Genomic DNA, 26,387 nt, shown 5'->3' on the forward strand with positions numbered 1-26,387 from the left:
GCCGGTGTATGTTTGCGTGAGCGACTGGCATGTTTCTACACGATCCTGGTATGTATGTGCTCAGATGTGACGTTTGGAAGGAAACTGATCCATGAAAGGTGAATTGTGTGTGAATCTGATGTTGGATATTCATAAATAGATTAAACCTGTGGGAACTGGCTGGATGAAGTCAACGGGTGAAGTCACCAGGCTGAAGTGTCTGGGTGACGTAGCCAGATAGATGCCATTCCACTCACGACCCCTGCATTTTGCTTCCAGGGATGTTCAAAGCTGCTGCGATTCTCTCAAGACGGCAGAGGCACCAGCGGCAGCGGCAGCGGCGCAGGAGGTAGAGGCTCAGACGGCAAAGGCTGCAGAGGCAGAGGCAGAGGCGCAGGAGGTAGAAGCTCAGAGGGCAGAAGAGGCAGCGGCAGCGGCAGCGGTGCAGGAGGTAGAGGCTCAGACGGCAAAGGCTGCAGCAGCAGCGGCAGAGGCGCAGGAGGTAGAGGCTCAGAGGGCAGAGGCAGCAGCGACAGAGGCGCAGGTAGTAGAGGCTCAGTCGGCAGAGGCACCAGTGGCAGCGGCAGAGGCGCAGGAGGAAGAGGCTCAGACAGCAGAAGAGGCAGCGGCAGAGGCGCAGGTGGTAGAGGCTCAGACGTCAGTCCAACTCTGTTACAAAGATGTCTGCAAATGTGACATGAAGGCTGGATTTCAACCCTGCTGTGTGGAAATCCCATGCAGATGACCTCAGTGCCTGGAGAAGACAGTCAGTTCGTGCATCCGCAACAGTGACCAGAGGAGGAATGACTGCTGGGAGGAGAGCAGAGAGAAGAAATGGCATGATGCATCTGCAGCAGCCCAACAGGACGCCTTCCACTGCTGCAGCTGCAACAAAACATGTCTCTCCCGTATCATTCTCCACAGCCACAGCAGTTGCTGTAACCAGGCCCTCCCAGTGTCCCTATTTTCCAGGGACAGTCCCAGATTTACAGGAGCCATCCCGGTTTCTGGTTTGATCCCAGAGTGTCCCACATTTCCTTAGGATGTCTATTTTCACAGGAGAAATTTTGGAGGGTGTGGAGTTATGCGACCCCCCCACCCAAGCCAAGGTGATAAGTAACTACACCTTTAGAAGACATCCGAAGGCAGCCCTATAAAGGTGAAGTTTTTTTTAAATGTTTCATGTTTTATTATGTTTTTATGTATGTTGGAAACTCAGGTGGGCACGGTATGAACAATAAAATATCACGGAATAAGCCGTCCTTGTTTTCATCGGAGAAACGTTGAAGGGTATGTGTAACTCTCCAGTGGTTTGACTTCGCCCCAAAGGCGCACTCCTCCACTGACAGATTCCTGCATGTACCTTTGGAAGGAAACTGATGTGTGCATCTTGTTATGTACTGAAGTTCTCACCCTGGGCCAGCAGGGGGACACTTTTCACTCAGGTCCACATATGCAAATAAGGGGTTGAAAGTGACGTTCAGTGACTGGATAGTTCCAGAAAGTGGTTACTGTTGCGTTGTAGTGGAGCTCTCTATATAAGCAGGCTGGCTGAACCCTTCAGTTCTGTTCTGGCCTGTGAATAAAGAATCGCTGTGTCGTCTGATATGTTCGCCCACAACTTAACACGTTTCATGAATACACGTGTCCACCTCACGGGCAGGCTGGAGCCACGTTCAGCTGAGGCGCCTGCGTTCGCAAGGGGTTAGACTGAATGACCCTTGGTGGGGGGGGGGGTGTTTTGCGTGTGTCTATAACACTTATTCTGGCGTGGGCGCCCTCATCCCCTCACGGCCTTTCCCGTCCCCTCAGCCGCGCCAAGCCGCCCTTCTTCGCGCCCAGGCCCCACCCCTCTCTCCCCCTCGACGCAGCGACGGTTGCCGCCGACTCCGGGCGCCGATTGGGCTGCCCGCCGGCTCCTCCGGCCCTGATTGGCGCGCGCCTCTTTCCTTCCTAACCCTCCTGGGCCCGCCTCCCGGTCCCCGTCCCCCCCTCTGCGGGCGGGCGGGCGCGCGCGCGCGGCCGGCGCTGCTTCTTTTTTCTGGGCGGCCTTTCGCCTGGTGTGGCGCCGTCCCGCCTCCTCCCGGCCGAGGAGCCGGCATGGAGGAGAACCCCGCCTCGAGCCCCCGCGCGGGAAGCCGGCCGGGCGGCTCCCACAAGCGCTCAGCGGCGTCGGACGAGGAGCCGCTGCTGGACTCTGAGGCGGCGGCGGCCGAGGACGAAGACGGGCCACCTCAGCCGCCTCCTCTTCCTCTGCCTCGGGCGCGGGAATCCCCTCAGCCGCCGCCCGCCGAGCCGCTGTCGTCGTCGTCTGAGGAGGCGGCGGTGGCAGCGGCGGCGGCGGCGGCCGGAGCGGCTCCCGAGGGGCCTCCTCCGCGTCACCGCCGCCCGCCGCCCCACCACCACCACCACCACCACCACCCCTCCCCGGGACACAGGCGGCGGCGGCGGCGAGGCGCCAACCGCCTCCTGCTGCTCGGGCCCCTCATGGACGGCGGCGGCGGCTCGGGCGGGCTGCTGTACCCGCCGCTGGGCCGCGACGACGACGACGAGGACGAGGACGAGGAGGGCGACGACGAGGAGGAGGAGGGCGACGACGACGACGAGGCCCTGGACGAGGAGGACGGGCCGGGGCCGCTGGGCAGCAGCGAGAGCGCCGGCAGCAGCGGGCTGTCCTTGTCGGGCGGCGGCGCTCCGGAGCCTCGCAAGCGAGCTCGGGGCTCGGGCGGCCCGGCCAGCCGCGCCGCCTCCGCCGCGTCTTCGGTGGGCGGCGGCTCCTGCCGGGGGGGCTACGAGGTGGTCCGCGAGCTGGGGCCCGAGGAGGTGCGCTGGTTCTACCGCGAGGAGCGCAAGAGCTGGAAGCCCTTCATCGGCTACGACTCGCTGCGCATCGAGCTGGCCTACCGGGCCTGGGGGCTCCTCGAGAGGAAGGCCGCCGACCAAGCCCAGGGGGTCGCCGCCGGCAGCAGCAGCAGCAGCAGCCCCGAGGCCTTCCAGCCCGGCTCGCCCGGCACCCCTCCCTCCGAGCCCGTCTGCGTCCGCGGAGGCCTCTACGAGGTGGATGTGGCCAACTCCGAGTCCTACCCGGTCTATTGGAACCGTAAGTCGCCGCCGATGCCTCCCCATAGCAGCCAAATCCCAGGGGGGCGAGGCCCATTCGACCCCCACAATGAAATATCTTAGGGGCCCCCACCCCCACATCGTGGGCATTGCCATTCAGACGGGCTGTGCGTGTGCCGTGTCATGCGATGGATTAGGTTTGGTGCGGCTTGCCTTGTTTCATTAGCTAGGGGGTGCCTGAAGTCCCGTTAAACCCGGTGGGGTCTGGCTTCAGAGTCAACCTGCCCGGGAGGATCGGGCTGGAACCTTAGTGCTACCGGCTCCTTCCATGCACGTTGACGTTGGAAGCTGGTCCCACCAGTTCAGTGATGCATAATTCTCAAGGCTCTATATTTATTTTTTAAAGGAGGCTCACAATGTCCTTCCTGGAGGCTTGCAACATAAACAGTTAGGCACGCCAAAGGGTGGATGCTCAGGGACTCCTGGATCCTTGGCCAGCTGTCACCTTCCTTTTGCTCTGCTTTCATGACCATTTTATCAGAGACCCACAGACCTGAAGTGTTGCTTAACCCATTTCCTCTTTTCTCCTTTTCCCTCCTAAGCAAGCAATGTTCCAAACCAGGTGTGGGGAACCTTTAGTCCTCCAGATGTTGCTGAAGTGCAGCTCTTGGAAGCATGGCAAATGACCTGGTTGGAAGAAGGTTCTAGTTCTGCAGCATTTGGAGGGCCAAAGGTTTTAAGCATTTATTAACAACCTGCCTTAATACTGCATTTTCTTTTTGTTCAGCACCCTTGCCGTAAGGTTGCATTGTGCTTCCCATCTCCTTAATTTTCCTCCTTAAACATTCATTTATCTGCTTCTCACATGGCTTATGCTTATACAGACACACACACACACAAGTTATACATGTCGCAGGGAGGTCCTGTGCCTGCTCTTTTTTAAGTCAGCTACTTCCTTCTTACTCAGTTGGTACCTGTTCTTATGTGCCCAGCTCACTTATCTAGGCAGGAAGCTAAATCATAACATCTGTACTTAACCTCTTACTCCCTTTTCCAAACTACACTCCTGCTGCTCTGTAGAACTATGATTTCTATTCCTGTACACAAATTTCCACTATCATGTGGCACCTCCCTCATCTCTGCCCATTGCAATCCTAAAGAGATGGTTTGCATTTCCTTCAAGCTCCATCCCTTTTGCACTCCTTCTTGTGAACCAGCGGTTCTCAACCTGTGGGTCCCCAGGTGTTGTTGGACTACAACTCCCATCATCCCTGAGCTCTGGCCTAGGGTTGATGGGAGTTGTAGTTCAACATCTGGGGACCCACAGGTTGAGAAAGGCTGCCTGAGTGTGAACAAAAGACAGGTATGGCAGTTTGACTGGCTGTCATTCACTGATCCCAAGGCCTGCATGTACTCTGTCCCTAAAAATGTTGTTAGAATGCTGTGCCAACATAAGATAAACTCTGCAGTAAGAAACTGCAATGTGTATTCTTTTGCATAATTGTCTCTCTTCCTGGTGCCACAAGTAGTGGCATGAAGTTTTAGAACAAAGTCTCTCTTAACTTGCGAGATTACGCTGGGGAGGCACTGCCCATACACTTTGCAGCTATAAGGGCAAAGGGTTGCCCTTTGCTTTTCTGGGAAAACATGTATGATCTGTATTGCATTCTGAGACTTCTGTGGAAACACAGTCTGGATTACTCCCTTTGTCTGTTCTGCTCTACTTTCAACTGCAGCTTCTTTTCTTTCTCTCCTTTCTCTGGAAGTATGTATTATTTTAGGCAGATTTAATTAAGAATGTGGTTTTCAGAACAACAAACAAATGAAAATTACAAGTTCTTAAGAAACAATACATTGAAAATGAAGCATTACATCATTGCTTAATAACACTATAAGTAGAAAAGTAAAGGGAAAGGAAAGAAACGTCTTTATCACACCCTAGTCTATCACCATCTTGCTGTCCAGTACCTTCTGCAGGGCAGCATCAGTTTTCTTATCACTTTGTGGACCAGGAGTTACCAGAACTTCTTGTTTATGTTGAAAGGTTAATTGTGAGTTTGCATGTCTCTTGTCCTTCATTAAGCTGCTAGTGCTTTGTGAGCCAAACCCAGTAATATAGGCCCTTGCACATCTTTAGTAGGAATTAATTAAGAAATTTGCTTTATCCTGCGGACATGAATGTGCACTCTTGAGTTAGGGTTAAAGGCAGCTGAGACTGAATCACTTAATTTTGTCTCTGCCTGATGGTGGAGCAGGCATGCACAATCCTGTTAGCCTGCGGTATCCTTAAGGTCTATGAATGTCAGTACCATCAATCATTATGTCAAGAGGAGAGGTGGATGATGGCTCATGCAGACTTCACTGGGCAGGGAATGAATGAGACAGCACCTTTCTTTGCTTGTCTTTGCACAATCCAGGCAGAGTGAAGAGGGATCTCTTTATTTTCCCCACTTTGCAGACTGAATATATTCTTGTGTTCTTACCAAAGTCATCTATACCGGATTTTCTCCTTAGGCAAATGCTTTGTTTTGCCTGAAATTATCCATAGGCAGCCATGTTTGTTTGTTCATGTACCTGCCCCATTTGTGTATAAAGTGGTGGTGGGTGTTTGTTGTTTACATCATAATGGCTATGTCGGTGAGGGCAGCTGAATTCTCTTCTGTCTTAGCTCCCCACAGTGCATTGCGTTAGCCTCTTTTCTCCCAACCCACCATGACTTTGCTGAGAGAAAAGTGCCTTGAGTTAAATGCTGTAAGGTGGTAAGGCAATGGGAGGATTTAGGTGTTCTCTCCCCCACCCCCCGCCACACACATCTTTTGAAATAAAAATCAAGCCTCTGTCCCACTTGGAGAATGGGGCAGATGTGACACACTTAGTTTGCTGCTGAGATTTCTGTTTGCAATGGTAATGCTGCCACAAAGATCACACAAGTTGTGTCTTGGCTAGCCCAGGCATTATTAAATTAGGCTAGCATGTGTTTTCATTCTCATTTTTAATAACTTAATTCTTTGATTACTGGGTTAAAAAAAAGTTGTTTTAGGGTTCTTAAGTTTTGCTTGTGAGTTCTAAATGCACTCTTTGTTTCTTGGCCTAAACCTTGCTAGTCTTGCACTGCTAAGTGTCTATAGAATTTAACTGATAATTTTAAAAGCTTGGTCTCTGCACCCAAGGGACAAAAAGAGACCCAGACACCTTAACTGAAAGTAACTCCATGATTTCCAGTTGCCTCTTGGATTCTTCCACTGAAAACCAGAGCTTGGTGGTTTATAACACTCGTTTGTACATCTTGTTGGATTGAACCGTTTATTCACAAACAATTATCTAGATCTTCATCTACTGTCTTTATCCTAAATTGCTTTCCGGTAGAAGACCAGAACTGTTGTGTGCAACTGTGGTCACCATATAGTTCCACCACCAGCTTGGTTATTACACTGTAGATTGGTCTTCCTTTCTTGACAGTTTTTTTTGATGTCTTCCTTCTTTGTGGTCAGCAAGAGTACATAGGAAATATATATATATAGTGCATAATTTTGCATTGGGGTCAGATGATTTCTAACCCTGATTTCAGCAGAGAAAACTTTGAACCTGTCGTCAGAGACCGCCCACATCTCAGAAGCCTGATAAGGGTCCCTCCGAGCTTCCACTGGTCAAAGACTGGGATTTTATTTACTACTCAACTCTGTATTTGCATCCTTATTGTTAATGTCACATATGAAGAAAGGGCCCTTATGCACTATCTCCATATGCTCAGCTGTCCTTGTTTAAAATCCCCTTTCATAAACAGAATAAATGAGGAAATAAATGAGCAGTTGTATGAACATTTGCACAGATTCTGGATGCAGGATGTGGTTTTCCTGGTGCTGAGTGTTTGAGGCAGAGCACATTCAGCCCTGACAGTGCTCTTGCTTTTGCAGCCATTTATCTGCTGGAATGAGAGTGGAGAAAATGGACCTTATTGAGTAATTTGCCAGTGGGTAGTTGACTTTCTTGGCATGGATACAGGAAGATCGATTGCTTTAATTTTTCCTGCTGTAAAGTGTAGGAACAGCAAGAAAACAAAAGCTTGGGAAAGGCAGAGAAACAGTAAACATAAACAAAGTAGAGAGTGAAAATGGTGGCCTGCTGTGTTGCTTTTCATTTTGGAAGTAATTTCTCCTTCTCATTAAATCTGGGTGGCAGATGTTTAAAAAAGTAGCATATGCTGTTCACAGAGGGATTTCCAAGCTTTGGGGAGAGAGGTTCCTGGGTGCTGGCATCAAAAGCAGCATTGTGCTCAGAGCGGAAGTAAGCATTTGATCTTGAGAAGATTAAGGGTGTTGACGGAAAGCATCCCAGTAATTTAAAGTAGTAGTGACCTCCTTACCTTGGGTAGCTCTTTGTGTTTACTGAACTAAAATGACAGCTGGTGTAGTAATAAGTAAGGTCTTTTTCCTCTGTAGGAGTCTCTATAGTTAGTCCCTAGTATCACAGCATAATTGTACTTCGGTAAGCCCTGCCCTGCCCTGCCCTGTTGCGGAATCTTCCTTCCTTCATGAGTCTTTCCTCTCAGATAAGCAACTTGAGACTGCTTTTAGCAGGTGACTGCTCAGTGTTACTCATCTGCCGCTTGTCTTACCTGTTCTGCTTCCCAATGACTCCACCTTAGGGTGCCCTTCACCATTGCTGCAAGCTTCAACAAAGCTCCAAGAGCTGGTCTTTACAGAGTGTGAGTCTGAGGATTAGCATTAAGAAAATCCCCCATGCAAGCTCCATTGAAACGAAAGGATGATGCGCTACAGTGGCATTTTGTGACAAGAGGACGTAGGACTTCATATAACAATTCCCTGTCTGCAGTGATTAGGCCCAGCTATGACCCAGTGCTACCAAGTGATAGCAGTGGGGCCAGCTCAGGATCAAGTTGATCCCAGGCAAGTTGGGCCCCTCCCTGCCCCCCCCATGTCCTGGTTTGGAGCATTCTGTTGGCTACTACTGGTGTAAATCCCACCAGTACTACTTGCACCTGGCTGAGCGTTCAGGGGGCAGAACAAGGAGTTCTGCACTGGCAGAGCAACACTGATATTGGTCCATGGACAGAGGCCAGGATGGCAAAGGTACAGCTCCACCTGATCAAACCCCTAGTGAAATGCAAAGGAGGGGCGTGGATTCCATCCCAAGTCTTTAAGCAAGGCGTAGGCAAACTCCAGCCCTCTAGATGTTTGGGACTACAATTCCCATCATCCCTAGCTAACAAGACCAGTGGTCTGGGATGATGGTTGTCCCAAACATCTGGAGGGCCGGAGTTTGCCTCTGTCTGCTTTAAGCAACATCCAATATAAAACTGAAACACAAAATACTGAAAAATTCAGTGCTAATTTTTTTAAATAGTGAACTATACAGATTGTACCAGTGGCAGAAAGGGAACGTGGCCTCATCATAATAGCAAGTTGCCAAAAGTTACTTTTCTGTTGTAAAGCTAATGCAAACTTACAATTTTTAAAGACAGACGTTTCCTTTTACATGTGTTTTGTGGGTGGGTAAAGCTGCTGTGTCTGATGTCTTTAACAGATTTGTACACAGAAGACACATGTGTGAGATATGTTTGTGTATAACACAAAATGGTTGAAGAAGGTTGACTTAGGGTTTTCAAAGACATCCGGAAAGTATAGTTGACACTTTAAAGTACTTTAAATACTGAAACCTAGACTATTTGAAACCTACTTTGCCACTTAGCTGTGTATTTACTTTCTCAAGGCAACAGGGCCCATAATGTTATCGATTCAAGTGGAGCAAATACCTTGGAACTGCAGGGCTGCCAGCCACTTTAAGAGTGGGATCATTTAGCCCCCTGCAAGGCAACTGCAGTCACATTCTGACAGATGTGATAGATTTTGCCCAAACATCTTTTTCTCTTGCATTAACTGCTCTGCTATATCTTAAAATATACTGTGTTTGTCACCTTTACAGAATCTGAGAAGATCCCTGTGATGCGTGGGCAGTGGTTTGTTGATGGCACATGGCAGCCACTAGAAGAAGAAGAAAGCAATTTGATAGAACAAGAACATCTCAGCTGTTTCAAGGGGCAGCAGTTGCAAGAAAACTTTGACATGGAAGTATCAAAACCTTTGGATGGAAAAGAAGGTAAGGGATGGCTGGATCAATAGTCCTGCCTCATGTTTCTTTTTATGATAGTCATAACCTTTTGTGTACATGTTTGATGGTGCGTTTTGCATGATTAGCCATTACTTGCTTCAGTCTCTTATTATTGTTAGGAGCATAGGAAACTGCCTTATTCCATCTAGTTCAGTATTACCTACACTGACCAGCAGCAGCAGCTGTCCTGAATTTCAGATTTTCCTGCTCTACCTGACGAAGTCTGGGATTGCACCTGAGTGGTGTTTCTTCCCCAAAGCACTTCTCAAAAACAGCATGTTTTATTATGCATTATTTATTTTATTATGCATTATTTTGTGTTACCATAAATACACCCACCCACCAATAGAGAACTTCCTCGTTTTCAAACCATTTTCTTGCTTCAAGTTGAAGTCCTCCCAGACTGCCCCTGGAAACTTTTAAACCATTTGAATATTACTATTTTTTAAATCCAGCCTATCAACCAGGAGAGGCCAAAAGATATATATTTTCTTAATTTTGGGTCAGTCCAGGCTTGGTAGAATCATTTTCACTTGTATTCTTTCAGTTGTTTTGTGGTCAAACAAAATACTGTTTAAAATGGCCAGACTGATAAGTCTTGACATCCCTTCCATTAGGTTCGGAATAATCACTTCACAGGAGTAGAGTGATTAGTAGAATCAGCAGGCCATACCAGTCAGTTTACTGGTTAAAAATCAGTTTGACCACAAGTATTCCATAAAGCCAAGAATGCTACTGTCCAGGTGACAGCTTACTTTCTATTGGTTAGCAAGGACGAGTGTGAGACACCTTTGCCTCTAGCCCCATTGCAGCCCAGGAGCCAAATCAAGTAACACAGCAAAACTGCTTTTAATGACCACCTGCTGTAACAGCAGGTATCACCAAACAATTCTTTTTGTGGATAATTTGCTATAATTTTCTTAGAGTTAGTATCATTGTTTCACAAAACAGTTAACTAATTTTTTTTCAAATTGGTATAAGTATCAACAATGCATTTTTCTAGAAAAATAGGTGCACCGCTGTACAGTGGTACCTCGAGTTGCAAACGCTTCAGGTTACAAAGTCCGCTAGCTTGGAAGAGTTACCTTGGGTTGAGAACTTTGCCCCAGGATGAGAACTGAAATTGTGTGCCGGCGGCGCAGCAACAGCAAGAGGCCCCATTAGCAAAAGCATGCCTTTAGTTAAGAACAGTTTCATATTAAGAACGAACCTCTGGAACGAATTAAGTTCGTAACTAGAGGTACCACTGTACTCACCACGAACTTGTAAGTGCCACACTTTTTAACAACAACAAAAAGGTGCAGGTACTGCATACCCTTGGGTACTCCCTGGAAAAAACCACTGAGTATCAAACTTGTTCTCATAAAATCATTGTTTTAAAAATACTTGACTTTTTTTGATAATATTTGACTGGTCAGTTTGACATTGCTGCAATTGAGTTGTTTATCTTGTGCAATAAGACCCAATTGCTTTGGGCAAGACAAACAGCAGAGCTCTCCCCAAATTTGAGTGCCCTGGACAGTAGTACAGGTTTGGCTGTATGTATTGCATCACCCTGCTTATTTTTAAGGCCTTTTGAATTATCAGCAAAACTATTTATCATTCTTTACGGCCTAAGACTCTTGCTTTGCCAAGTTGTGGCCTTAGTGATGGGCTGCTGCTAGAAGAAAAGCGGGTGCTGACCATTTGGTTCCTCCTCTAGGGCTGATGCCCAACAGCAAAGTAAATGGTTCGTTTGTACTTGCCATTTAATTTCCAGTAAACAAAATATTTTGCAGATTTAAGTCTTGGTAAAATAGTTTGACCCTGACTTTTCAAGATTTGCACTAGAAAACAAAGAGTTAAAAGTGGGAGTTTGGGCAGATAGTACAGAATAGAATATTATTTTTATAGTTTTTATGTGTTTTTTCTCCATCTGTTTAGTAATTTCATTTTTTGGGTTGCGGCTTGAGCCCAGCTTCATTGTAGTTACTGAACTCTGTTTTGGGCAGTAGGTTTACACTGATATGTCTTCCAGATGGAAAATTTGAACATGCCTCGCTGTTAAGACTGAGGCTGGATGAGCATTAATTCTGGTACATCTAGAGTGGGGTGGTATTATGACAGAAAGTTACAACAATATAAAAATGCAATATTGAAATCAGTTAAACCCATTTTCAGTAGAAGAATAGGGTGGGTCTTAAAAAACACATCTCAGAGGTACATCTTCAGAGTACTGTGGAAGCTGTACAGTGATGGTGCTAAACACCTCTTTGAAAAGAATCTTGACTGCCCTGCCTCCAAGCTAATTTCTCTGCATTGGATGTAATGTTTACATGGGGCCTATGTGCAAGATTATACAGTGGTGCCCCGCAAGACGAATGCCTCGCAAGACGAAAAACTCGCTAGATGAAAGGGTTTTCCATTTTTTGAGGTGCTTCGCAAGACGAATTTCCCTATGGGCTTGCTTCGCAAGACGAAAACGTGTTGCGAGTCCCCCCTTTTTTTCCTTTTTCTAAGCTGCTAATGGCCGTGCTTCGCAAGACGAAAAAACCGCTAGAATTATTCGCGGAACGAATTATTTTCGTCTTGCGAGACACCACTGTATTCAGTTTATGGGTGTCAGTTATGTCTGGTGGCTGGGGATGATTTACTCCCCCACCTGTACAGTTAGAACTGAGTTAGACTATTGTTAAGTGGCTATATCTGAAGCAACAGTAGTGGCTGTCAGGACTACATGGGTGGGGCCACATTGCCCCCCAGACTTCTGAGCACATGTGTCGCTGCCACTTACTGATAGTGGGAGCTCAGTGTGGATGCCATGGCAGAAGCCAGCCCAATATTCCGACTGCTGGGTCTGCACTGTGCTTGCACCATCTCCCAGTTCCTTTTTCTTCTGAATGCAGAGCAGCAGTGCATTCAGAAAACAAGAAAAGATCCACACAGTCCTGCCAGCTGCTACTAGAAGCCAATGTTTGTGCCCTCCATAACTCTTTAGCAGTTGGAAGAAAGTCTCATTAAGCATTTACTGGTAGAGATTATACTGGCAGCTCAACCATAAATGAGATGAAAGGAAATTTATACATGCTAATAATAATTTGTGAGACGAGGAGGAATGCAAGTTTTAAATATTTTTCTTCAATTCTGTTGTGTTTGATCTTTAAATAATTTTGTTTGGCTTATGTTCTTCTGGAGTATATAGGTTATAATAAACCTTTTGAGAAGTAAGTATTCTTACGATTGCACTCTTAAAAGTGAACTTAAGGCAGAGATTTTAGCAACTTCAGAAGAAGAATATTAGAGCCAAGAAGAATATTAGTTTTGCAGTGTCACAGTGTTCCACATTCCAAGGTACTCTTGGCCTTGGAAGTTGCAAAATTCTAACACTTTCCCAAGAATTCAGCCTTCCCTTTAGAAATCTGATAGTTGCAACAAATTAGGACTGATCCTCTATGGGGCTGTGCACAGAGCAGCTGGGTCATGCCAAATGGAGCCCTTTTAGAATAGATACAATCCTGCCAATCAATAGTTTGCTGAGGAAATGGAAGCAGGGAGGATCTAACTTTAATTCCCAAAAAGGTAATTCATGCAGTTTTGGAAATGATCCCTCTGCATAGCACCACTTCTTCTTCTTGTTGTTATTTGTCATTCATCATTTTATTTGTATGCCGCCTTTCCATAGTTAAAACAATGCTCAAGGCGGCTTGCAACATGACAAGGTTTACATAATTACCAACATAACAAAAGTTATAAACAACAAATAAAAAAACTACACAACCAAATGGAAAACAATTTCCACATAAATCATAAAATCTAAAACTAAGAATACAGCATTAATAGCAATCACAATTACAAATGACATAGATAAAAAAGAAAAGCTATTTAAAAACAAAAAAGAAAACAAAAACGGAGCCCTCTCTGCCCAGCAGCAGCAGCAGCAGCACTCCTTTATGGAGCTTGTCAGGCCCCGTCCCAAGCCAGGTGGAGAGAAGAAGGGCAGGACCCTTCAGGCTCCCAGCAGGTCAGTCCTGTTGTTGTTGTTGTAAGTTGAATTTATATACCGCCATATACCCGGCGGTTTCGGGGTGGTTCACAGAATAAAATCAAAATATAAAACTACAAAATACATAATCAAAATAAAAAAAACAACCCAAAAACCTCCCCCCAAAAAACCTAAATTTTAAAAGGGCATCGGATGTCAGTCAAATCAACCAAAGGCCTGTTTAAAAAGGAACGTTTTTGCCTGGCACCTAAAGGTGTATAATGGTGCCAGGCGAACTTCCCTGGGGAGAGCATTCCACAGATGGGGAGCCACTGCAGAGAAGGCCCTGTTCTCGTGTTGCCACCCTCTGGACCTCTAAACGAGGAGGCACACTAACAAAGGCCTGGGAAGATGATCTTAGGGTCTGGGTAGGTTCAAATGGAAAGAGGCGGTCCTTCAGGTATTGGGGTCCTGAGCCATTTAAGACTTTATAGGTCAAAACCAGCACTTTGAATTGGACCTGGAAACTAATTGGTAGCCAGTGGAGTCAGACCAGGATCAGTGTAATATGCTCAAACCGCCTTGCTCTAGTGAGCAACCTGGCCGCTGAATTCTGCACCAGCTGAAGTTTCCGAACTGACTTCAGAAGCAGCCCTACATGGAACGCATTGCAGCAATCTAACTTTGAGGTTACCAGAGCATAGACAACAGTAGTTAGGCTATCCCTATACAAATAGGGGCGTAGCTGGGCCACCAGCCAAAGCTGATGGAAGGTGCTCTGGGCCACTGAGGCCACCTGAGCCTCAAGCGACAGGAAAAGATCCAGGAGTACCCCCAAGTTATGAACCTGCTCCTTCAGAGGAAGTGTAACACCATCAAGAGCAGGCCCACCCATCCGGTGCCACAGTCTTATCTGGATTGAGTTTCAGTTTGTTGGCTCTCATCCAGTCCATTACCAAGGCAAGACACCGGTCCAGCACTTCCATTGCCTCACCTGCAGATGTCAAGGAGAAATAGAGCATACTTGTTGGATTGGAGAGAAGGACTGCTAATGGAAGACCCGTTAACATGCCCATTTCCCACCCTGCTGAGTCCACACATGAAATAAGCCTCTCAACCAGTGCCCCATGCAAATATTGAATGTAGAGACTTGCACTTATTACCCAAAACCCAAGAAAATGCCATTCTTTTGTTAAAGTTGTCTGTATTGGAATCATTTATAGTTTATATTGTTACCTGAACATACTAAATGATAGTCAAGAGGCTGACCAAATTGCCTTGCCATTTATCACAAACGTCTAAGGATAGTGTCAGGGAACTGACATCGGAGTCAGAGGTGGAGGCAAGGCTCCCGAGCGATGCTGGAGAGGGGCCCAGCAGGGAGAGAGGAAGCGCATCGGCTGGGGAAAGAAATCAGCGCAACACCATTAGAGAAGGGGGACAGATGGGGGATTCGGAGAGGGGTCTCCAAGACTCTTCGCCCGAAACTAGTGGGGAGAGCACGGGCACTCCTCTGCCCTCTCCCTCCCTGCGCAGAAGATTTCCGCGCAGGGAGAGTAGGAGGAGACTGGGCCTCAAACAACTTCTTTGCTGGAAGAGATTCAAAAAACGCCCACTGACGGATTCTGCAAACGACTGAATGGCCACGGAGGGAGGGGCTGTCAGCCAAGACAGGTTTAACCAGGCAACCTAGCCAGCAGTGGCGGTAACTTACGCACAAGCAACCCCTTATAACCATTACAGATAGGCCATAGACAGTTGCAATTTTTGTTTGACCTTCATTTAAATAAAGCACAAACAGTAATTCTAAATGGCAAAAGCTGGTTGTTAAATAAAGGGCACTAAATGAAGTGTGTGAAGCAGGGTTGTGAAGTAAGGAGTCCGCGTGGTGTTGCAGTAGAGACCCAGGCTCATAGTCCCTCCTCACCATAAAGCGTACTGGCTGGCCCTGCACCCGTGACAGTCTCTCAGCCTAGCCTACTTCATAGCTGCTTGTGGGGCTGGGCTGTGTATGCAGCCCTGCACTCCTTGATCTGAGTGGGATGAAAATGTACGAACTAGATAAACAGAAACTAAAATAAGGAGATAGCACTCGTGCCTTTCCTGTCAGATGATCCTGTTTTACAGTTCAAGGAAACCCATCACGGGGAGAAGGTCATTCATAGTTCCATGGAACATTTTGCAATATTTGTCCAAGGGCAGTTGACTGCTGTCCTAACCTTAAGAGTTATGCACTTTGAGTTATTTCTGGAGTTATTTTGTTCATCACAAAGAAACAGGGACACACATGACACTCGGCTTTTGCTGAAGCGTTTGAAGGACCCCCCCCCCCCGCAGCCTTAAGTAGCTTTGCTATATGTAAATAGGGGAGATGGCTAAGTGCTGTTACCTGTGTACACACAAGTGGCTTTTATGTCTCTGGCAACTAGTATAATGGTCTTTGGGTCTAAAGCAGTGGTTCCTAAGTGATTTTTTTCCCAATGGGCCACTTGAAAATGGCTGCAGGATTTTTAATTGTATTTTTTTACAGAAACAGGACCACCTGAATGAAGCTTGCAGGCCACTAGCGATTTGCAGACCACAGTTTGGGAACCCCTGGTGTAAAGTATGCTTAGATAGAATTCTGTTGTAAATCAAAGAGGATATTGCTCAGTTAATGTGGTCAGCTCACTTCTGTGGTAGATATTACAGGAATTGCGCTTTGTTCCTCCTAGATGCTCACGGGCAGGTGAATTGTGATTGGAGCGCAGATGCCTAGTGGGAAACATGATAGCTAGGTCCTCAGACTTGGCCTCAGAGCAGAAACCAGCTCTGTTTACGTCAGTGTTTGCAGCAGGGGAAGCGTGGAATGACTTTTCATTCATGAGCTTCCATTTCTCGACTCTGCTGTGACCAGGAGAGGCCAACATACTTTGAAATAATTTGCACATTAAGCACATTAATAATAAATTACTAAGCACACAAAATCAGCATTCGTCAAGTGCAAGTTGTTTATGTGCAATTTTTTATCATGGGTAAATAAACAATTATGAAATAAACATCTCTTTCTGATTTCTTCCCCAGTCTGGGGACTGTCTCATACTGTAGAACAGAGTTTAAGAGTAATCAAGAACAAACTGGGTGGCTGCCTCTATTTTAAAATTGTGAATAAAGGCAGATAAAACACATTAATGTTAATCTACAGATTGTTTAGAAATGGCAATATCAGAAGGCACTGGTCTTCTTGCCTAGCTATTTGTAGTGGCATTTGTAATACATCTCTGTCCGCTGTGCAATGGTTTTACGACTGTGTCATGAAAAGGCATTGATTCCCCATCCAGCTCAAAGCCTGTTATATGGGCAGCATTGTTAACAGAGTCCTTTCAATAGATCTTGGGGCAGGTCAGGAAAGTAGGTGGTCTACCGTATTTTTCCTTCTATAACACGCAGATTTTTTCTCCTAAAAAGGAAGGGGAAATGTCTGTGCGTGTTATTGAGCGAATGTGTGGTCCCTGGAGCCAAATGGTGCGAGGGGAGGCAAAAAAAATCAGGCAAAAATCAAATCGCGCATCTCGGAGAAGGGAAACCTGAAAAGAGGAAGCGGCTGCTTTCCTGCATTCTGCCTCAGGGTCTTACTGCCCACCCACCTCTGTTTCCTTGCTGTGTTTGCTCAAACGGAACAAAGAGCAGGGAAAGCCCCTCCCCTCCAGGCAAGCAGAGGGGAAAGCAGAGTGTCGTCTCTGTGCTCCGTGCTGCTGAAAACATGCAGGAGGGAGGGAGGGAGGGAGAGAGAGAGAGAGCGCGCGAGCTGGCTGGCTTGGGTGGGTAGGTGAGGGAAAACTTTTGCCTTCCTTTCCTCCCTCCCGTTATACCCCTCTCCTGCATTCTTAGCCAGCTGCTTCTCTGCACACCCCTCTCGTGCTCCTTGTCCGTTCTGTGTTTTTCCTTCCCTCCCCACTTAAAATGTGGTTAAAAAGCATGGATCCACATGGATCCTCAGGATCTTTGCATTGGGTCACCCCAAATTCACCACCAGATCACATAGCTTGTCCATGGCTACAGCCTGCCCCCCAAAAATCACGCACCCACTGTTGCCTGGGGCTGCAATGGTGCAAAAATGTGGTTACAAAACATGGATCCACATGGATCCTCAGGATCTTTGCATTGGGTCAGCCCAAATTCACCATCAGAGCACATAGCATGTCCATGGCTACAGCCTGCCCCCCCCCCAAATCACGCACCCACTGTTGCCTGGGGCTGCAGTGGTGCAAAAACGTGGTTACAAAGCATGGATCCACAGGGATTCTCAGGATTTTTGCATTGGGTCACCCCAAATTCACCATCAGATCACATGTCTGTGGCCACTGCATGAAGCACAAAAATGATACATCCACTGTTTCATTCATAATGTTTGTTCCCTTGTTTTCCTCCTCTAAAAACGATGTGCGTGTTATGGTCAGGTGCGTGTTATAGAGCGAAAAATACGGTATATTGTGTCTACAGTCCAAGTTGTTGAGCCTCAAATCTTTGAATTATGCCTAGAAAGCCAGTGAAGAAACCTTGAGTTCTGATGTAATGTGTTCCCATGAACCTAGACTCCTTTAAGTAGGGTTGCCATACAACTGGAATTTCTCACACCCGTCCGGGATTTCAAGGGTAAGATCACTTCCTGGGTGGATTTTTATTTTTTATTTTTTAAAATGTCCAGGGTTTTGTTTTTTGTTTTTGGCGAGCTGAGGTTACTGGCTGAGCAGTGGTGCTGTCAGAGAAGGAAGGGGCAGCCACGGCGTTGTTACGTCTGGTGACCGTGTGTATGCCTGCCTTCCTCCTCCTCCTCCTCCTCCTCCTCCTCCTCCTCCTCCTCCTCCTCCTCTCAGTGGCCTCCAGGCCCAGGCCAGAGCCCCTGTAGGCCACCACAGAGCCACCAATGCGCCTGGCCTGCGCCGCTTCTCCGGAGGCTGGCCGTGGCCTGGGGAAGGCCGGCCTGGCCTTCCAGGAGGAGCGCCTGGCCTGTGCCATGAAAAGAGAGCAAGAGGCCGAAGACAGCAAAAGGTAAGAGGGATTGGAAGGAGGGGGTGAGGAAGGGGTCAGCCTCAGATAGGGTGAGTGACAGAGATGTGGGATGGTGGGGGATGCCCTAAATATGGGGGGTTTCCGGGTTTTTGGTCTTTGGAATATGGCAACCCTACTTTAGGAGTGGGCCCCCCAGAGATGCCTGCATTCCTGAGCAGCATAATCATCCCCAAGAAAGAGATTGGGGAGCAGCAGCTTACCTGTTGTGTGATGTGTACTAAAAATTACTTTGTTGTATTTGCAGCAGGGCTTAATGGCCTTCAGGGGTTCCATTGGGAGTAACCTAATAATAGTACGGTGGTACCTCGGGTTACATACGCTTCAGGTTACAGACTCCGCTAAGCCAGAAATATTACCTCGGGTTAAGAACTTTGCTTCAGGTTGAGAACAGAAATCGTGCTCCGGCGGCGCGGCGGCAGCAGGAGGCCCCATTAGCTAAATTGGTGCTTCAGGTTAAGCACAGTTTCAGGTTAACAACGGACCTCCGGAACGAATTAAATACTTAACCCGAGGTACCACTGTACAGGTTTGGGCAACATGCTCAGGTTCAGCAGAACACATACCGTGAGCTGGCAAGTTATAACTGCTACATCAGGGAAACTCTTCTGTAGCCCCAGAAATGCTCTATGAATCAGAATCAAGTTTGGCTGGCGGGGATTGTTCTTGGGGTAGGGTGGAGGAATTGCATTCCTCACTTTCTCCTGCTGATTTTTCTTTGCAACTAAACATAACCTCCTCCCATGTGCTTATTAACTCCTCCAGTGTGGTGTAGTAGAGCCAGTGTGGTGTAGTGCAGTGTTTCCCAACCGGTGTTCCGCGGCACACTAGTGTGCCGTGAGATGTTGCCTGGTGTGCCGTGGGAGGGCACACTCATTGAAAGCAAACAAGCATTACGGCAGAGGCAGCGCTTAGGCCCGGCCCACATCGCCTCGGCTCACAGGCTCCGGGCGCCGACGCCGCCCCCTCCTCCCGCCGCCAGGACGCGCGATTGGGTGGCGGGCGCTGGGCAGGCGGTGCTCCGCTGGCCCGGCTGAGGAGCGAGCGCAGGCGGAGAGGGGCGGTCGGGGCGCCGCTGCGCCTTCCCGGGGCGCCCAGTCCGCGCGCGGCGGGAGGCAGCTCCACTGGAGCCACTTACCTCGGAGGAAACGGGCACGGGGAGCAGGGCAGTTGGAGGAGGGCTAGGCCTCGACCCTGCGGCGGGGCAGGGTTAGGCGCGCCTCAGGCCGGCATCCGTCGGGGTTTCGCCCGCCCAGCTTGGGCCTGGGACCCGGCTGCAAGAAGTGCACCGCCAGCATTTAAAAATCGCCCCGGGACAGCGGAGGACTTCTCCGCTGTCCCGGGGCGATTTAAAAGCCCCCGGGAAGGCAGGCAGGGGGGACAAAGACTTTTGCCCCCCGCCCGCCTTCAGAAGAGGTCCAGGACCTCTTCTGAAGGCTGGCGGGGGGTGAAAGTCTTTGCTCCCCCCTGCCTGCCTTCCCGGGAGAGCGGAGAAACGCAGCGTGTTTCTCCGCTGTCCCGGACAACTTTTGAAGGCAGGCAGAGGGGAGCAAAGACTTTCGCCCCCCGCCTGCCTTCAGAAGAGGTCCAGGGCCTCTTCTGAAGGCGGGCGGGGGGCAAAGGTCTTTGCTCCCCCGTGCCTGCCTTCCCGGGAGAGCGGAAAGTCTTTGCTCCCCCCCTTCAAAAGCCGTCCGGGACAGAGGAGAAACGTGCTGCGTTTCTACGCTCTCCCGGGAAGGCAGGCAGGGGGGAGCAAAGACTTTTGCCCCCCGCCAGCCTTCAGAAGAGGTCCAGGACCTCTTCTGAATGCGGGCGGGGGGCGAAAGTCTTTGCTCCCCTCTGCCTGCCTTCAAAAGCTGTCCGGGACAGCGGAGAAACACGCTGCGTTTCTCCGCTCTCCCGGGAAGGCAGGCAGGGGGGAGCAAAGACTTTCACCCCCCGCCAGCCTTCAGAAGAGGTCCTGGACCTCTTCTGAAGGCGGGCGGGGGAACAAAAGTCTTTGCTCCCCCCGCCTGCCTTCAAAAGCCGTCCAGGATAGCGGGAAGCGCTTCCCTGCTATTCCGGACTGCTTTTAAAATGCTGGCGGTGGGGAGCAAAGCCTTTCGGCCCCCGCCGGCCTTCCTGGACCTCTTCTGAAGGCCGGAGGGGGGGGGAGGCTTTGCTCCCCACCGCCAGCATTTAAAAGAGGTCCCCGGAGATTTCCCTATAGGGTTTCTTCTTGCGAAGCAAGCCCATAGGGAAATTCATCTTGCGAAGTGCCTCAAAAAATGGAAAACCCTTTCGTCTTGCGGGTTTTCAGTCTTGCGAGGCATTCGTCTTGCGGGGCACCACTGTATATATAGTCAATATAGGCACAGAGTTAATTTTTTAAACATTTTCTAATGGTGGTGTGCCTCGAGATTTTTTTCATGAAACAAGTGTGCCTTTGCCCAAAAAAGGTTGGGAAACACTGGTGTAGTGGTTAAGAGCAGTAGTCACGTAATCTGGGGAACCGGGTTCGTGTCTCCGCTCCTCCACATGCAGCTGCTGGGTGACCTTGGGCCAGTCCCACTTCTCTGAAGTCTCTCAGCCCCACTCACCTCACAGAGTGTTTGTTGTGGGGGAGGAAGGGAAAGGAGAATGTTAGCCGCTTTGAGACTCCTTAAAGGGAGTGAAAGGCGGGATATCAAATCCAAACTCTTCTTCTTCTTCTTCTTCTTCTAACTCCTTAAATGCATTTTGAGAATCATGCATATTCGGTACTGAAGTGCAGGATTTTGCTGAGTTAACACTGAAGACACTTTTGCTCATAAGCCTGATAAAGTTAAGAGTTTGCAGGAGGAAAAATTATTTCCCCCCCCCGCCCCGCCCCAAGGATCCCACTACTGTGTTACTGTATCTGTTTCTAATCTAGGCATGCCTTCTAGTTGGAAGAAGAGAAGGCCAGAACATAAATTCATGCAGAGACTCATTGAATTGCCTTCTCTGAGCTTTGGGAGTTGTGGTACATCTCTGCAGAAATAACGTCTCCTTCCCCAACCCCCCATCAAAGCTGGTTAGAAGAGGCAGCTGGCCTCACATCAGCCATTCTGTATATTGCTTCAAGCACACTGGCAACTCTTGTGGCACACAGTTTTGGCATTAGGGAGCTATTGAGTCAGACTGAGCAGTATGTCATGAGGGGGTCATCCTGCTGTATACAGAAGAAGTTGTGCCTTCCTCTTGAGCCTTTCTTCGCTGGACTGGTTCTGTCAGTTAGTTGCAGCCTGCATCTGCCTTACTCGTCCTCATCCTCAAAGGCAGCAGAACCGAGAAGCCGAGACGGAAACGAAATGTATCAAAGTCCTTCTGAGTACCACTCTGTCTGGTCTCTCCCCTTTAAAGAATTAAAAATCTGGTCTTGTGTTAAGTTTAAACAGAGACTTCCAAATAATGGCTTCGTTTTAACAATGTACGGTGGTGTTCTGTGTTTCAACTCTGGTTCAGTTTGACTCCCTGTTTGAACCACGACTGACCTTCATGGTGCTTATTGTTCTCCTGTTTCTTAGGTGGGGCACAACAGCTTCCTCTTGAGCCCTAACTTCCCACTTGTGAGATACCACAGCATTCATTCACCTTGTGATGTCCCTTCCCACACTGAACAGCACTGGCATCTACCTGTGAGGGTAAGGTAAGTCCATCAAATCACAGCACAGTAATTTCAAGGGGTATCACTTCTTTCAATATCCTCATTGAATAGCCTGGAAGCTATAAAATGAGTATTGAAAACATCACAGTGGACTTGCAGTTACCCCCACAAGGAAACTCCAGTGCTGTTCAGGATTGGAAGGCTTGTTTATAGACAGTGCATGCTGGGATGCATCTCTCGTTCTTTCGTAAAGTCTGAACAGTAGGCAGCTTCTGCTAATCTAGCCACCAGTGGCCTTTCCTCCTGTTCTAGAGGGGGCACTTAGTGATCACTCTGAGGCTAGCTCACATTTTGAGTCCATTCTTTTGAGTTGTACAGTATTACGGTCCCCCAAAATATTGCGTGCACATGTATCTGCTAACTCAAAAGGTGCTGGATGGGTCTGTCTATCTTGCTGTTGCATGCCTGTCATTCTTCTATGCTTTGAATTGAGTTTTATTTGCACCAATAAGCATTTCATTAAAAAGTTGAGAAGATAAAAATGAATAACGAAATTCCCCAGAAAGCAGTATTCTTTTGTTTTGCTAAAATTTGTTGCAGTGTTTTTCCTATACATATTGTCTATGTTTGTTGCATTTATTTAGCTAGTGATGTGCAAAATCCAATGATGCCCCTTTTTTAAATTTCACTTTGAAGCTCGGTGTTTCGGTGTTTTTTGCTTTTAGTTATCTACCACCTCCCTCCCTTCTCCCTCCATTCTCTGTTCAAATGGAGAGGATATAAGGAGAATACAGAGGCTGCAGGGCTTAAACGCAAGTGGTCTGAAGGTACAGTAATTGCAGATTTGTATTCTTGTCCTCTCCTTGCCTAGGAAGCTTTCTGTTGTAGTTCATGTCTTTCAGTGTAGTGTTTTAGATAACCACTTGCTTCCCCCGCTGCATGATGCTGCTACCCTCTTCCAAAAGGAGGAAGAAACTGTGGATCTTAGTGAGTGGATCAGTGCTTTGTTTGTTACAGAGAAAATTAGAGGCTGACACTGCTGTCTCTAACAGTGTGTACTAACAATTCATTAGGAATTTTAAATCACTTTTAAAGCATTGTTTGCTTCAAAAAAAAGGGGGGGATCCCTGCCCCAAAGCATGCACTTCAACTTTCAGAAGCTTGTTAAATTATCCACAGATCCTGTCCATTGTCTGGCCACCTATTGATTTCAGCCCTGACTTCAAATCGCTGTTCATCTCAAGCTCATTGAGTGGACTTCGACAAATCTCTGAGTCTCAACCTAATTTCAAGCACTCATCTATATGCACAGTGTTAGAGAAATTTATTTAATATGTTTACATCCTGCCTTGCTGCCTGACAGCAGGTGCCTCCTAGATGGCTGGCAACAAGAAAAAAAATGAAAACACTTTAAACATAAGACTTTTCTTTTCAAAAGGTGGTTGTGACTGGGAGGGGCTCTAGGGGGAGGGGACTGATTGCTGGCTTGAGCATTTTTCTTTGACAGTAAGCTAGAGAAGTCAATTCATTGTTCTTCTTTGCTCACTTGCATTTTTGCCTGTATTGCCATGAGTCAAAACAATGCTCCCATTCTCCCTGCAATAGAAACTTGATGGAAGGAATTGAATAGCCAAGAGTGATTATTCTCCAACTCTAAGGGGGAAACACCTCCTAGCAGCTGTATTTTTCTGCCTTGTTGGTACCCATAACAGATCCAATAAAATAACTTTTGGGGAATCATCATTACTGCTTGTACTTGTTTTAATAATGTGCAATCTTGCATTTGGCAACTACTGCTTAGCATCTTATCCTGTGAACCTTTTCACTTAAAAAAAAAGTCATGACTAGAACTGTTTGCAAGTTCACTTTTCTAAGAGGGTTCTTCTGCCTCACTGATGGATTATGCAGAAGCATAATGACCCTCATTATAGTTCTTTTGCCCTCAGGAAAAGACACAGTTTTGTGCTTTTCTGATCACAGTGCAATCACAAGTCTTCATAGTGTTCTCAGCTTTGCAACAGACAAGTAAAGGCCAAATCTTTCTTATGGTACATAAACATTTAGAAATGGCAAGTAACTTAGGGGCAGGTGGGATTTGAATGGAGAAGCAATGGGTAGGGAACAGTTTAAGCACACCCTGCCATTTCAGGTCACCTCCTCCCAAATATTTGTTTGTTGTTCAGAAGAAAAAAGTCATCTAAGGTTGTTAGACACATTTGTGCATAATATCTAGTTCATCATTGTAGTTCATCTTTTTATCGAGCATTATCTGGTTGTTTAACATTTACTAGCATGTGTCCAAGACTTGCCAGGGCATGCTTACCCTTTTACTCTGCTTTTCCTTTAGTTTGGTTCCATGTAAGTCTTTTGTATCTGCAGTGCATATGAGTCATCCTGTTTCTTTCTGTTCCACCAAGGGAAAATGCACTAGGCATCAATATTTAAAACTCCTAGGTGATGCCAGCAGATTTTTAGAAATGCAGACACCTCTCTGTGATTTCTCCAATTCTGCACAAAGGAGCCCCCAAACAGTTAGCTTCCTTTCCCTACTCTCCAAGTACCTGAATAGCCACTTGCCTATTCTGAATTAGTGAATCTGTGCAATGGAAGGGGTTAAGTAGCCTCATGTAAACTGCATAAAGTATTCAGTTACACCCAGGTTGTGTGTTCTCTGCAAGCTCTCCCCATTCCCCCGGCTATGAACAAATTGTACAGCAAGCAAATGTGCAGTGTGGATTCAGAATAAATTCTGAAAATTAAAATGACATTTACATTTTAATGTGCAATACTTAATGGTGGTGCTGAATGGTGGAAGGAAGCCCGGGCAACCAAGCAAAAAGGAAACGTACTAGGGATCTATTACCACAGCATGTTTTGCCCACAAGTCTGGTTTCTGAATGCTTAACAAAGACAGATCAGTGTTATCAGACTTGTGTGTTGCTGGAACTTCATTGACTACAATTCTGGATCCTTAAATTTGTTTAAAATGTTCTCAGCATTCCAGATTGATGTGCTTGGGGACAGCACACAGATGCATGGAATACACACAGTCTTGTGCTTGCTTTTGTGTGTCCATTTCCTTCTTTTTGCTCTGCCTGGCTATGCAAGAGGTCCTGACTCTCCTTACTTGAGCTAAAGGCAGTTCTTTCTTTGCTCCAGCTGTTCATAGTTTGAAGCTTAGTCGCACCCATGTGGACTGGCACAGTGTGGATGAAGTGTATCTTTACAGTGATGCAACAACGTCAAAAATCGCAAGAACTGTCACACAGAAGCTGGGTTTTTCCAAAGGTAAGGTTATTTGATTATAGTATGCACTGACTAAATTGTTTCACCTCATATTCTGTGAAGAGACCTTCAGTTCTTGCTGATTTTGAAGACTGAAATCTTCAGTCTTGTGTAAGGTAAAGGTAAAGGTACCCCTGCCCGTACGGGCCAGTCTTGACAGACTCTAGGGTTGTGCGCTCATCTCACTCTAGAGGCCAGGTGCCAGCGCTGTCCGCAGACACTTCCGGATCACGTGGCCAGCGTGACGAAGCTGCTCTGGCGAACCGGCACCAGAGCAGCACATGGAAACAACGTTTACCTTCCCACTATAAAGCGGTACCTATTTATCTACTTGCACTTAAGGGTGCTTTCGAACTGCTAGGTGGGCAGGAGCTGGGACCGAACGACGGGAGCTCACCCCGCCACGGGGGTTCGAACTGCCGACCATGCGATCAGCAAGTCCTAGGCGCTGAGGTTTTACCCACAGTGCCACCCGCGTCAGTCTTGTGTAGGTCTGTGCTATAAATCAATGTATTGTCTGATACAGGGTTTTAGATCAAATCATGATAACTGTTTTTTTTACAAAATGATGTTGCAATTTATTGTGTGTTACGTGTGTGGTATTAAAAAATCACAATATTGGAAAAACAGGAAGCCGGTGCTGCTTCCTGTGTGTGCAGCCCTAGCTAACTCCACCTCAGTCAGTTCTTCCCTGCCTCCTGCAGCAAAAAGAAATAGCTACAAATTAGTACAGCAGGCTGACTCAAATATTGCCCAGCTGATACTGCCAAACAGAGCTTTGAGACTGTTAGCTTTCCGTCGCCCTGGCTATCTAGCCAGCAAGCAAGGACTTCTTCCCTCAAGGCTCTTGCTTAAAGGTACCAGGCTGGTAGCTGGCTTAGGGAAAGCCTGCAGGTTCAGACTTCTGGGTCCCTTTCCCCCCATAAAATCATAAACTGGGGTTAGTAAAAAACAGACACCTTCCTTTGCCATTTGGCCCTCTTCTGTCATTCCCTCCTCCTTCTCTGTGTGTGTACTGCTTATGGGTATGCGAGTGTGTACGGGTGTGTGTGTGTGTCTCTCTCTCTCCCCCCCACTTCTGTTGGTGGGGTGTGTGGTGCATTTGTTTTTGTGAAGCAGCAGCTATCGGGCAAAAAGCATTGTGGTTTTTTTTTATTAACCCAGCCGACACTTCACACCTGGTTTTCTGTAAGTGGCAGCTGACCCCTTGTTAAAACTATACTGCTGGGGGAGGTGATTGTGGCTCCCTGACTCCCTCCTCCCTCTGTTAGTGTGCCCAGTTGATGCTTCATTTGGAGCTATGGCATCATGGCAAGA

The 26,387-nt window shown here is 47.4% G+C and overlaps 1 protein-coding gene and 2 long non-coding RNA genes across 4 annotated transcripts in view; all 3 read left to right on the top strand.

Moving 5' to 3' along the window:
• LOC309345560 overlaps nt 1-26,387 on the top strand; it is a 131,221-nt gene that overhangs the window by 76,085 nt on the left and 28,749 nt on the right. The gene's annotated exons all lie outside the window — the stretch shown is intronic.
• The window catches only part of DDHD1 (DDHD domain containing 1), a 46,976-nt gene continuing 22,653 nt past the window's right edge, over nt 2,065-26,387 (top strand). Inside the window, exons 1-4 of the mRNA XM_081859230.1 lie at nt 2,065-3,079; nt 8,983-9,156; nt 22,511-22,612; nt 24,945-25,073. Coding sequence (XP_081715356.1) covers nt 2,080-3,079; nt 8,983-9,156; nt 22,511-22,612; nt 24,945-25,073 — 1,405 coding nt within the window. The 5' untranslated portion in view covers nt 2,065-2,079. The remainder of the gene's footprint in view (nt 3,080-8,982; nt 9,157-22,510; nt 22,613-24,944; nt 25,074-26,387) is intronic.
• LOC309345116 lies at nt 10,529-16,525 on the top strand. Of its 2 annotated transcripts, XR_014158008.1 has the most exons (4): nt 10,529-11,512; nt 11,760-12,060; nt 12,116-14,438; nt 14,877-16,525. It is a non-coding gene; the product is annotated as an uncharacterized lncRNA (long non-coding RNA). The 2 variants fall into 2 exon arrangements; XR_014158007.1 differs by having other exon boundaries at nt 11,760-14,438.

The sequence above is a fragment of the Podarcis erhardii genome (genome assembly GCF_964252035.2).
Source record: "Podarcis erhardii genome assembly, chromosome: 1".
In the NCBI taxonomy this organism is placed as follows: domain Eukaryota; kingdom Metazoa; phylum Chordata; class Lepidosauria; order Squamata; family Lacertidae; genus Podarcis; species Podarcis erhardii.